The sequence below is a fragment of the Anguilla anguilla genome, chromosome 3 (genome assembly GCF_013347855.1).
Source record: "Anguilla anguilla isolate fAngAng1 chromosome 3, fAngAng1.pri, whole genome shotgun sequence".
In the NCBI taxonomy this organism is placed as follows: Eukaryota; Metazoa; Chordata; class Actinopteri; order Anguilliformes; family Anguillidae; genus Anguilla; species Anguilla anguilla.
Genome location: NC_049203.1, coordinates 60,898,968 through 60,911,330, shown reverse-complemented (window position 1 = coordinate 60,911,330; position 12,363 = coordinate 60,898,968). Strand labels below are relative to the sequence as shown.

General features: G+C 42.2%; 2 protein-coding genes across 6 annotated transcripts; one reads left to right on the top strand and one right to left on the bottom strand.

The window, feature by feature from the left end:
- Window positions 1-25: 25 nt before the first annotated feature.
- Window positions 26-7,475, bottom strand: LOC118222580 (transcriptional regulator Kaiso-like). 5 transcript variants are annotated; one of them, XM_035408282.1, is made up of 3 exons: window positions 7,338-7,475; window positions 3,315-6,090; window positions 26-3,278 (listed from the first exon to the last, which is right to left on the bottom strand). In XM_035408282.1, the coding sequence occupies exons 2-3, from the start codon at window positions 6,086-6,088 to the stop codon at window positions 3,002-3,004; spliced, it is 3,051 nt and encodes a 1,016-aa protein (XP_035264173.1). In that variant the 5' UTR covers window positions 6,089-6,090; window positions 7,338-7,475; the 3' UTR covers window positions 26-3,001. The 5 variants fall into 5 exon arrangements, with proteins under 5 accessions (XP_035264173.1, XP_035264170.1, XP_035264172.1 ...); XM_035408279.1 differs by having other exon boundaries at window positions 26-6,090; XM_035408281.1 differs by lacking the exon at window positions 7,338-7,475 and adding an exon at window positions 7,015-7,310 and having other exon boundaries at window positions 26-6,090.
- A 596-nt stretch (window positions 7,476-8,071) lies between these two features.
- On the top strand, window positions 8,072-12,189 carry nkap (NFKB activating protein). The gene is made up of 8 exons (XM_035408292.1): window positions 8,072-8,536; window positions 9,121-9,201; window positions 9,370-9,434; window positions 9,641-9,730; window positions 9,930-9,972; window positions 10,064-10,249; window positions 10,531-10,680; window positions 11,511-12,189. The coding sequence occupies exons 1-8, from the start codon at window positions 8,184-8,186 to the stop codon at window positions 11,683-11,685; spliced, it is 1,143 nt and encodes a 380-aa protein (XP_035264183.1). The 5' UTR covers window positions 8,072-8,183; the 3' UTR covers window positions 11,686-12,189.
- The last annotated feature ends 174 nt before the right edge of the window (window positions 12,190-12,363 follow it).

Genomic DNA, 12,363 nt, shown 5'->3' with positions numbered 1-12,363 from the left:
AATGTAAACCTCAGTTTGAAGAGAAGGATCTGGAAATATGTTTAATTTCAACAGTGTATACAATGAAATGCGAGCACAGAAAGGTTGATTAAAAATCAAACATGGTACCAAACCATGTTAAGATAGCACCATTGATATAATAGCTCTTGACACCCAGCCCACCTCAGCAGTGTGACTTTTAGCCAAATGAATAAAAATATGGCTGTTTTAATCATCCGTACTTCAACTATGAACAAAATTAGATGATTTCACTGAATTGTGGCAGCCATCTTGTTTACAATTTTTTTAACAGGTCTTGCAAGTCATCTGTGACTAACTGACCAAGCAGTTGGTGAAGCACATCTAAAATGTTGCTTTTTTATAATCAAAAACAATGGAGCATGGAGAAGAATTACTTCAAGATTTCATTCTTTTAATGCTTTTTCAAAGCAGTGTTCATCTCACTATTGTGGAGCAAAATACCAGCACTGCAAAACCCAAGTGAGTGGGTGATGCAGCCCCCAATATATTTCTGGGTACTTACCAGAGCTTTCTATTTGTTGAGTCTGTTTACTTTCTAGGTTTATAGGCATAATGTGACGGAACTGCAATAATCCTAACACTAACAAGTGTTTACTTCTGCATTGCCCAAAAAGTAAAGCTATAAAAGACTGGATCTCAATTTTTCTAAAACATACCTGGCCTCTTAATGACCAGCAAAAAGCGAGTATTGTGTTCTGCGTGTCCCAATCACGCACAATCATGGCTATATATTAACTTATAAACATTATAGCTTTGAAACATATTCAGTAAAAAAACCCAAATATAATGGTTGGTTCCTGTGGCATATGCTAAATATTATGCTGGGACCTAAATGCGCATTCCTCTTTAGTTGCCCATGTCTCTAGTCTAGTGTTCATCCTTACCTGGCCAATTTCTTCTCAGCTTTCCTTGGCTAAAGTCACACCATGGCTTGGTGAATGAAAAAAAAGCATATATATACGTTTTAATGTTCTATTAAAAAAGGAGGGTCAATATACTCCTTACCTTGTTGCAAAGGCCTGATGCAAATAATTAATCCCATAAAACAGTTTTCAGTTTCAGAAACAGAAACATTAGCGCCATAAACTTTTATTTCCATTTTGTATAGCACTAAGACCTAATAAATAAGTTTTAAAACAAAGTAAACAAATGTTAAAATGAAAAAGAGGTCTTTAGTACAATTATTTACACAACACGCAGTTGTTAATGTCTTCAAAAACCATAAAAGCTAAAACTGCTTTTATTCTCCAACATATTGAGACAGAGAATGACTACCTGCATAATATATATATTTTTAAAAAAACAGTCAAATATGCCTTCTACTGAAAAAATGCAAAGCAGCTACACACAGACAAGACAAAATTAGAAAAAAAAAACAAAAAGAACATTAAAATCACAATTCCTGCACTAGGTGCTGCCCCAAAACAGCACTGACATTCTGAATACAGACATAAAAGTTATTTGAATGACAGATTTCCTGTTTTGCACTATGAGGCAAAAGGTCTAACACTCAGCACCACCTAAGTACAGTACAGTAAGTACAGTAAGTGTATTTTAGCATCTTGGAACAGTACAAACGGGAGTCATTTAAAAAGAGAGGATGATATATGGCCAGCATATAAAAAACAGTAATATTCCATACATCTAGAGGTGTTCAGTCATGGTTTAGTTGTTTCAAGAAAGGCAGCATTTTTCAATTGCCCATTTTATATGCAATATCCCACCACTATGTTTTGCCAAGTACAGCTATAGAGGACTACTGCTGAATATAAAATTAAATATTTACTTTTCAATGGATGAAGTTCAATTTTTTTCCATCAAAAATGACAAATGCAGCAATTGCAGTTCCTCTCTTGGAAATTGCACCATGTGCCATTCAAACTTTAAGTGTGGTGAAAATGTAATAATGATTAGCTTATAAAGCACCTCTGACAAAGAACCTGGTGTTTGGACCTTTGAACAAAACCTTTGGACCTTTGTATTAACCAGTTCTGTAACACTGAAAATAATAGTTAATTCATGGACAGCATGACTGGATATCACTAGTGATATTGTTCACATCAGGTCATTAGTTAGTAGCACCTCCTTCTTGCCTATGAATCTTTTCTCTAAAATGTTTTCAGGTCTTGCTCTGCACAATACTATGAAAATGTGCTATTTAGCCATGTCTGTCAATCATCATACAATCAGTACAAATTCAGTACCAACACTTACTTAATAAGCTTGATTTTACAAAGTAATTCTGAAATCTGTATAGTGCTCATACACTATACACTGTAGTTCTATATACACTGAATCTCATGTACAGCTTGAGGTTGTGTTCTGCAAAATGACACAATAATTCATAATAGGTCCTTTGTATCATAACAATACAAAGTCATGACCACTCACAGAAAAATAAAATAGGTATACAACAGTCTATTCATGGCCAATATCAGGTGAGCATTTCTCCCATGTCTTTGGTGGAGGTTTGTGTTTCTGTAATCATTTCATTCTTTCTACAGATACCCTACCACATCTCAGACCAATCTTCACTCTAAATTGTGTAAAAAACAGAATAAATGGGATTCTAAGTACTTTAATGTCCATCTTCAGTGATTTAAATGGAACACAGTGTTGTGGATGCTCTGAGAGGGTCTTACCTAAGTGCTGATAATTCGTTTATATTTTTTTTTTTCTGTATGCTATGTGTCCAGAAATATGATGATATATGATATTACGGGACAGCAAGCAACTTTCAAACATATAGAGACAATACATCACCGAATGACAAGATTTTACTAAAAATTTGTAAAAGCCAACCAATGCCAAGGACCACTAAGTTTGTGCTGATGTACATGGGAGCTTCCTACATACACACAACTAGTTTAAAACAACAGCTACACTGTAAGGTATAGAAATCCATCCTGGACCCTTGAACACCACACAAAGGGGAAACCCTGCTTAGAAGGCACAATTCCCAGCAGTTAACCCTCAAAATTCAATAGGTCTCTCGTACACCAAACTCAAACTTTGATGAGCCCTTGGCAGGATTCACACTGTTCTCTGGGTGCTGGGTGAGTGCCTCTGGCTGGCTGTGCACCCCAGGCAGGCTGCGTGAAACGGGTGAGCCGTGCGCCCTTGGTGGGCCATGTGCTCCTGGCGAGCCCTGTACAATCGGCGGGCAGTGGGCGACAGGCGGGCCATGGGCACCAGGTGAGCCACGTGCTCCTTGTGAGCCGTGTGTAATTGGCGGGCCGTGTGCAACAGGGGAGCCAAGTGCAACCGGTGGGCCGTGTGCAACGGGCGAGCCATGTGCTCCTGGTGGGCCATGCATGATCGGTGGGCCGTGTGCAACAGGTGAACCATGCGCTCCAGGTGGGCCGTGTGCAACAGGCGAACCATGCGCTCCAGGGGGGCCGTGTGCAACAGGCGAACCATGCGCTCCAGATGGGCCGTGTGCAACAGGCGAACCATGCGCTCCAGGTGGGCCATGTGCAACAGGCGAACCATGCACACCAGGGGGGCCGTGTGCAACAGGCGAACCATGCACACCAGGGGGGCCGTGTGCAACAGGCGAACCATGCGCTCCAGGTGGGCCATGTGCAACAGGTGAACCATGCACACCAGGGGGGCCATGTGCAACAGGCGAACCATGCACACCAGGGGGGCCGTGTGCAACAGGCGAACTATGAGCTCCAGGTGGGCCGTGTGCAACAGGTGAACCATGCGATCCAGGAGGACCGTGTACAACAGGTGAACCATGAGCTCCAGGTGGGCCGTGTGCAACAGGCGAACCATGCGCTCCTGGGGGGCCGTGTGCAATAGGCGACCCATGCACTCCAGGGGGGCCGTGTGCAACAGGTGAGCCAAGCACTCCAGGTGGGCCGTGTGCAACAGGTGAGCCATGCACTCCAGGTGGGCCGTGTGCAACAGGTGAGCCATGCACTCCAGGTGGGCCATGTGCAACAGGTGAGCTAAGCACTCTAGGTGGGCCGTGTGCAACAGGCGAACCATGCGCTCCAGGTGCGCCGTGTGCAACAGGCGACCCCTGTGCAAGCGGTTGGGCATGTGCTCCTAGTGGACCATGTGGAACTGGCTGGCTATGCCCAACAGGCTGGCCACGTGTTCCTGTAGAGCCATGCGCAACAGGCTGGGCACATGGTCCCTGAGGGCCATGTGCAACTGGTTGGCCACGTACTCCTGGCTCTACAAAAAGATCATCCCAGTTGACCGGCTTGCCCTGGCTGGAAGGGTGAGGCCCCTGACCCGCCATGGGCCCCTTTGAAGGGTCCACATGGTAGACCATCCCATCCTCCTTGATGATCGGGATTCCCCCAGAGCCATCGGTGACGTACGAGTATGGCTTGAACTGCAGGGTCTTACAGGGCAGGAGGCGGTACAGGTTGTTGTTGGTGTCATCTTTCTCCTTCCTGCCAGAGGGGTCCTGGTTGTGGACCTGCTTGCAGTGGGAGGAGAGCAGCTGGTAGTTGATAAAAAACTCATTGCACAGCAGGCACTGATAACGGCGCTCACCCGTGTGGTAAACCTCGTGCTTGGTCCTGTACTCTGCAAGGGCGAAGACTTTGTCACAGTAATGGCAGGGATACTTCTTCTCCCAGGAGTGGGTGTTGAAGTGACGCCTCAGGCTAGTCAAGCACACATAGGGACGCTTGCAGATGATGCACACATAAAAGGTCTTCCCATCCATGATCAGCTCGTAGTGGTCGTCTTGTTCAACCTTCGCCTTCTTCTTGCTCGAAGCCCCCCGGGGTGAGTGTGGAGACGCATCTGGACTGAAAGAAGGGGGCACTTGGGCCTTCCTCGCCCTGCTGGCTTTTGAATCACCTTCACCTGGGTCCTCTTTTACAGGAACAATATCATAGGTGTTCTCCCCAATGTTGGCATAGACCTTGCAGCCAGTAGACAAGGAATCAATTTCTGATGCCTTGTCTAATGTTATTGTCTTTTTTAGCCCAGTGAGAGATTGAGGGCTGCCAAGGCTTGCCCCATTGTTGCTGCTGCTAACTGACCCAACATCCGATTGATTGTTTTTGAAATCCACTGATTGGGTTGTTGCCTTTTCCAAAACTGCCATCTCCTTCTTCTGGACCGCCAACATCTGTTGATTTTCTTTTGGCAGGGAGCTGCTGGGGGATTTGGTGGGGGAAAGGTTAAGCTGCGCTGGGGTAGCTGGTGTGTTGCACAGGGAGGAATGCGCAGGTGACTGGTGCATACTGGCATTAGCAACTGGAGACTCTGCAGGGGTGGGCAGTGAGCTTGAGTCAAGCTGGGCATCTGAGGACCTACTGTGGAGAGGTTGATTATTTCCCTCCACTTTTTTAGAGGAACATGCATTGCTGTCATCCTTCTCTTTTATTACACCTTCACTGGGTTCAGAACTTTTAATTTTCTTTTCATTGGATGCAACCGCCCCTGAAGATCCATCCTCATCAATCACTTCACAGGACCTGGAGATTTGGGGTGTGTTGCCAGGATCTCTTTTGTTTTGGGATGCTTGTTTGGAGATGAATAGAACATCACCTTTGTCCAGGTCATTGCCCTGATCAAACTCTTCTGCATACAGTGAAAATGCTTCAGTTATAATAGACGTGCACCCTGATCCAGGCACCTGGCTGATGACATCATTATTTTGTAGGGCATCCTTGCATTTCACACGCTCCTCCCCGGACTCTTTTGATAAACCAGGCAGTCCCTTGACTTGGGAGAGCGGCACATGCAGATTAGCGAAGAATTTCACACCCAAGGCCTGGCCTGCAGTAATGAGCTCTTCAAGCAAGTCAGAGGGAATGCGGACGATCTTAGAACTGTAGATGTAATTCAGGATTACATCAAAGATCTCCGCCCTGACAAAATCCAGCTCTATCACCTGTCCAGCAGCACAGAACACCTGGTGAAAATAAGAGCTGGATCCTGACAGGATGTTCCTGTGGGCTCTGAATTTGCGGTCATTTATAATTATGGTGACATCACAGAACAATCCAACATTCCGCTGTTCGTTTATAGACTTCAGTAATGACCCTGAATACAGTGCATCAGTCGCAGAAATCAGCTTTAAGCTCGACATCCCTACAGAAAAAAAGCAAAAGAAACATAAGAATTTATTGACAAAAAATCCATTCAATATTTTTAAATCATGCAAGAATAAGGCACAGTTTACCTTTAAACAAATTGAGATGGCGAGCTAAAAAAAAAAAAACTAGATGAACGTATAAATGAAGGCAGATGCACAATTACATAATACCTGCCATAAATGTTCGTTGTTAAACGAAAATAGACAATGCACAATAAATCTTAAAGGGAGTAAATGCATTCTGGCATGGGTGACATCGCGACAGTAACCTAATGATGGATTGTTAAGTAAAATATAGCATTTCTAGAATGCACTGCAGTATTTCCGCGTTAACGCAACCACCTAATTTCAGTGTTAACACAAACAGTGGGAAAGCTTCTTTCTGCCTCGTATTAAAATACAAATACCCTGTGCTGCACAACAGAATTGGTCAACTTCAGCTGCAGTAATGCTATCTACCGAACAGGTGGTCATTCGGAAACCATAAATAAATAAATAATTCCCAGGAAAACCTTCGAACAAATATTATTTAAAATGCAGGTCGTGTGCCCAAGTTAGTCCTTACTTTATATCTACGTTATCGAGGCAGGGGATAAATTCTTTTGTTTTGTTTATGATGTCGGTAGCTAGCGAGCTAACGTTAGCTCACTTGCTACAGATGCAAGTGCTACCTTTCTAATATTAATCAATTAGATTATCAGGGCAATCGAAAATCTTTTCTATATTTTTATCAAAACACACCTTAACACAACCTGTGAACGTTTGTGTCGGCCACTAAAAAATCATGCCTGAAAAACGACAATTCTCAAGTTAGTAAGAGGCCTACGGTATAAAGCCTCGTAAGCTAACTGGCTAGCGTGTCTTCAACCCGTCAGGGTTTGCTTGCTGGCAACACAAAGTTCAGCAACCAAGCGATCTACCTTGTCAGTTCTTTGAAAGTGTATATGGACGCCTGAGGCAGCTGTGCTGCAAAGTACTGCTTTTATATATAGGTAGCTAGCTAAAAAAATATATATTTAAAATAATTACTAAGAGTGACGAGCAACAGCAGTGCGAATATACTGGCTAGCTAACTAGCCATGTAAACGGAAAAAAGAAAACCGTTTTCTCAATGAACCCTCCTTCCTGGTCCACGGAGGGTTGTGGCCTTATTTGCAGCGAACTGATCTTTTAAATTAAGGCTAATCAATACACCAAATCAATTTGTGCAAATGATGATATAAACCGCGAATGCGTTATTTACCTGCAAAGCCAAGCAGTATGCCCTTGCTTTATATTTCCAATATATCGCCAGACAACAAAACGCCGCACTCCCTTTTCCTGCTGAAACGACCTGCTAGTTAATCGCATGACCAACAGGAGTCGCAACCCGATAATTTCCTTTGAATCGCGTGTTTTCAGTGTACTCGCCCCTTGCATTGTACCGTTAGCTTAGCGTGAACAGTGTAGTTTTGGCTAACTAGCAGTGCTCCATTGCGAATTTGTACGTTTTAATCTATCTAATATCAATACCTACCGCGCTACACAATCGGCTGCATACTACTTCACTAATCGCTGGCTAACACGTTAACTAAGCCATTTCAACCAGCTAGTTTAGACTAACCTTAGCTGTCAAAACGGCGTATGGCAAAAAATTCTAGCTAGCAAGCTTGGTGAAAATGTGAGTTAGCTATATATAGCGTCAAGTTAGGTAACAACTGGTGAATATTTCATTGCTGTTCTAATGAACGGATTTTTTGTTGTTGAAATTTTGAGATGTTACATAACACGTAACGTTATGTAATATAACCACTGAAATTAATTGTTCAAAACGTACACGTTTTATATTCGACAAGGAACTACTGAAAAGTTGCTTGATGCTCGGAGGTCCGTTTACGTCAGCCCACACACGCAAGAGGAAGTATGTGCAGTTCTGGAAATCCCACTTGTCTTTTTAGAGCGGCCTTGTTTTTCCAAAACAAATATCCTTACTGAGTGAAAAGATCGAGTCGCTAATTTGCCACGACGGATTGTATGTGCCTAAAGTGTCTGCGTTCTTCATCCAGCAGTAGCTAAGTTAGCTAGCTACATAACTAAACAAACACAAATCATGCCTTCCGTCGATCGGTCAATGAGTCGGAGCCCCGAGCCTAGACATGTCCACAGACGAAGTGGTCGATCCCGGAGTCGTGACTTGAGTCCAGCGGACCGACCAAACAAAAAACACGATGGAAGTTCCATCAACGATCGACTTCTGCGATTATGCGATTCCAAGGCGGGACAAGGCACTGGTGTTTATAGGAGGAATAACCAGAGTCGTTCTAGGTCCAGATCCAGGTCCAGGGATAGAGCAACCAGCACGAGCCGAAGGAATGAGAGACACGGCCATGCATCTCGTTTTGCGCAATATGACAGACAGGATAATTCCTACTGGCATGCGAGAGAAGATCCCTTTATGGCCAGGTAAGAAGCTAGCAAAATAGACTGACACGAAGTACAAACGAGAACTGGCTGACTAATCAAATATTGACAGATCACTATTTAAAAGTCTGAATATGTTTTCATCCACCCTTATTCACGGTCAACTTGCTGGAACGGCAGAATGCACACGCATTTGTTACCAGCACAGATCCGTTGTTCTCTTCATCTAGCACTTATGCTCTGCCTGTATTGTCATCTTGCTGTTGTAGCTCTTTATCATGTCTCTTGAAATCCTGCCTCACTTTTAGTTTGACTTGCTATAACTCTACTGAGGTAGCGTATGCTAACTCTGTGAACTTGACTTGATGTGCTTGGCTATGGATAACTGATAATATAATGGGATTTGTACCTCATCGGACCTGTGTATGTAGTATTTCCAATGACCTTCGATATGCACTTGCTGTACGGCGATTTGGATAAAAGCGTCTGCCAAATAAAATGTAATGTAAAATCCAGATTACTCCCTGTTTAATCCATCGTAATCACAATTTCCGCATTTTCCTGCTTGTCCTGTGCAATATAATAAAATGTATCCATAAACTGTATCTATTTGTTCTCAACTTAAGACGGCTACAAGAACGAGAGAAAATTGGGGAATTGGGCTCACCTGAAGTGTGGAGCTATTCGCCAAGAGTAAGAGATCCAGAGTAAGTGAATTTCAATGTTGAATCGTAACGCTACCATATACATGAATAAAGTGGTCAGTGTTGGTCTGCTCTTTTTCTCTGACCTGTTGCATACAGTGCAGTGTCACTAAGGTGTGTAACAAAGGTTTGACAAATACTTGTTTATAACATCACTCTCATTTCTTTAAGTTCTGATGAGCATACCCCTGTGGAGGAAGATGTGAATAAAGGCAAATCAAGTTCAAGTTCTGAAGGTAAAATCCCTTGACTGCAATAGTGATACATTTTTGACAAACCTTAATTCATGGGACGGCCATTGTTTGCCCAGTCTTCACTACAAATGAGAGGGGTGTGAATTAGCAGTATGAACATGGTGCTGCTAAAACATAAAGGTATAATGTAACATGTATAAACACTTTGACTAGCATTTGAACACACATGAGTTTGATCTTATGTGCAGAAGAAAAGAAGAAGAAACACAAGAAGAAAAAACGTAAGAAGAAGCACAGAAAGCATTCAGAGGACAGTGAATCTGACAGCGACTCTGAGGGTAAGGATATCCCAGCATACATCACTTTAGAGGCACAAACGTAACGTAGTGATAACAAAAAGAATGGGTTGGATTTGTTTATCACCTTTCATATGATCACAGAGCACTTTACACTGAAGAGAGCAAACTCACTTCATCCACCCATCTGTGCTTGTGTCTAGCTAATATCATTTCTGTTTTTTGTGTTTTTGTTTTATAGAGGAAGAAGTTAAGAAGAAGGAAAAGAAGAAGAAGAAAAAAAAGTAACTTGTGGTCATGTTCCCTCTTACCGCCTGTCTCTCAAATTCCTGTAAAGACATTTAGATCACTGATGGCCTAACTCATGTCCTGTAGGAAGAAGTCAAAGAAGAAGAAGAGCAAGAAGAACCGTAAACAGTCCAGTGATTCAAGCAGTGACCAAAGTGAGCAGGAGGAGGACCCAAGTGGAGAGCTGTGGGTAGAGAGAGTGTGTGATGGTCCACAGATTGTGGGCCCCGAGGTTCCCCTCACCCATCTGTCCCAGGAAGGCAGGCTTACAGAGTGGGTACATTTCTGGTCTTTATTCACTGTGTGTGTGTGTGTGTGTGTGTGATAGCAAGTAATCCATTATGAGTTCATGGTCTTATTTTTTCATTTTTACTGCTTCTAGATATGAGAGCTATTCCTGACATCACTTTCTACCACATTAGCCCAAGAGTTGGGTTGGACTGATGCGGTGGAAAATTCAGTGCCACTTGCAAACAAAGTGTAACCGGTTTTTGGTACTGTTGGCCTTTGCATTACACAGTGATAAATGCTGATGTGTTGCTTCTTTATTTCAGTTTTGGACATGCACTGTTGCCAGGTGAAGGTGCAGCCATGGCTGAGTATGTGAAAGCTGGCAAACGTATCCCTAGAAGAGGTGAAATTGGGCTGACCAGCGATGAGATTGCTGACTTTGAGAAGTCTGGCTTTGTGATGAGTGGTAGCAGGTAAGAAGGCAAAACCACAAACAGTGGGGTGTCAGATTTGGTTCTGTTAGGGATCACTTAATTAACTTAAGGTGTACTGCTCTGACACATTTTGTGTTACTGTGAATTAATAAGTGATGTAAATGATGAATTAACCCTTTAAGGTGTAAGATCACATGTGATTAGAATGTTCTTTTGAAATTCTAATGCTGATGTAACATTTATTACTGGTAATGGAGAGCAATGTTCTAAAAAGAGTTCTAAAACACTAACTTAGAATTTTGAAAAAGCATTCCAAAACCGTACTCGTCAAAGGGTTAAAATGGCTGATTTCTCTAGCCTTTATTGACTACCCTTTGTAGACATAGCCAGGCAGATTTTTGCACTCAGCTTTGCTTCTCTCAACTGCAAATGTTCAAGGCTTAATATTTACTTTAGTATTTCTCTTATGCATGATGTTTAATCTGTCTTTTAGAAAATTAATATATCCCCTCCATTCAGAGCACGTGCAACAATTCACTGATCTACACACTTTTTGGGTGGAATGGTAGTGTACAATGATGATGAGATTGTCACGCCCATCTCATCTGCTCTAAAGATTTGTGAATATGACAGTTACTCTGAACTGATGCCTGTGATCAGAGCGGTCTCCTTGTTGTGCCGTTTCTTGAATCTGCAACCATCGCTTGTGGGAGTTCAAACATGCTGTGTTTAAACATTTGCATTTGGAGAATTAACAGTGGGAGAGACAACTGCTCATAGTTTATTGAGTAGACATCTCTCTGGAGTCTGTTTAAAACCCATTTGTAATCCTTCACATTATTTATGATTCTTGATTCTCTCCCCCTTAGGCACCGGCGCATGGAGGCTGTGCGTCTGAGGAAGGAAAACCAGATCTATAGTGCAGACGAGAAGAGAGCGTTGGCGTCTTTTAATCTGGAGGAGCGCAGGAAGAGGGAGACCAAGATCCTGTCCAGTTTCCGTGAGATGGTGTACAGGAAAACTAAAGGCGGTGACAAGCCATAGACCATACAACCCAACTTTAAATATTAAATATGTGAATTTGGGATTCAAGGTTTTGACAAAAATATTTTTTGGACATGGAATATATGTTTTTTAAGCTTTGTTCATGTTATGAAATTTCTGAAGTATCTTGATACTTTTGTAAACTTTTTTTGTGAACTAAGGTGTTAGGTTTGTATTACATTTGTAATTTTAATGACAATAATCCAATTCTAAACTTGGTAAATGAGGTCAAATTAAAATTGTGTAAACTGCTTAAGCTATTTCAAAATCGCATGGAGACCATTGTATATAATTCTGCTTATTAAAATGATTAAAAGCAAGCTTCTGTAATTATCACTTTGCACCAATGGGCTGTTTGAACACATCTCAGTATTGTTCCTTTATTTTGAAGAACATTCAGGCTTTTAAGTGTTTTAGTCTTCAGTAGTGTTAAAATTGGCACACGCCGAGCTCTGTATCTGTAGTTTTTTCAAAAATAAATTTTCCAAATGAGTTCTAAAAATACATGTTACAAAACTGCCCATTATTTATACATTTCTTTGAAAGCAAACTATTCAATATTAGGTGAGGCATGGTTGATTTTTGGTAGTTTTAAGCAACATCTTTTTTAAATTCATGGGGATACGATTTATAATCTGGCTCAGAAATTGTGATACTTGGGTCAGTCAAAAGGGGTCA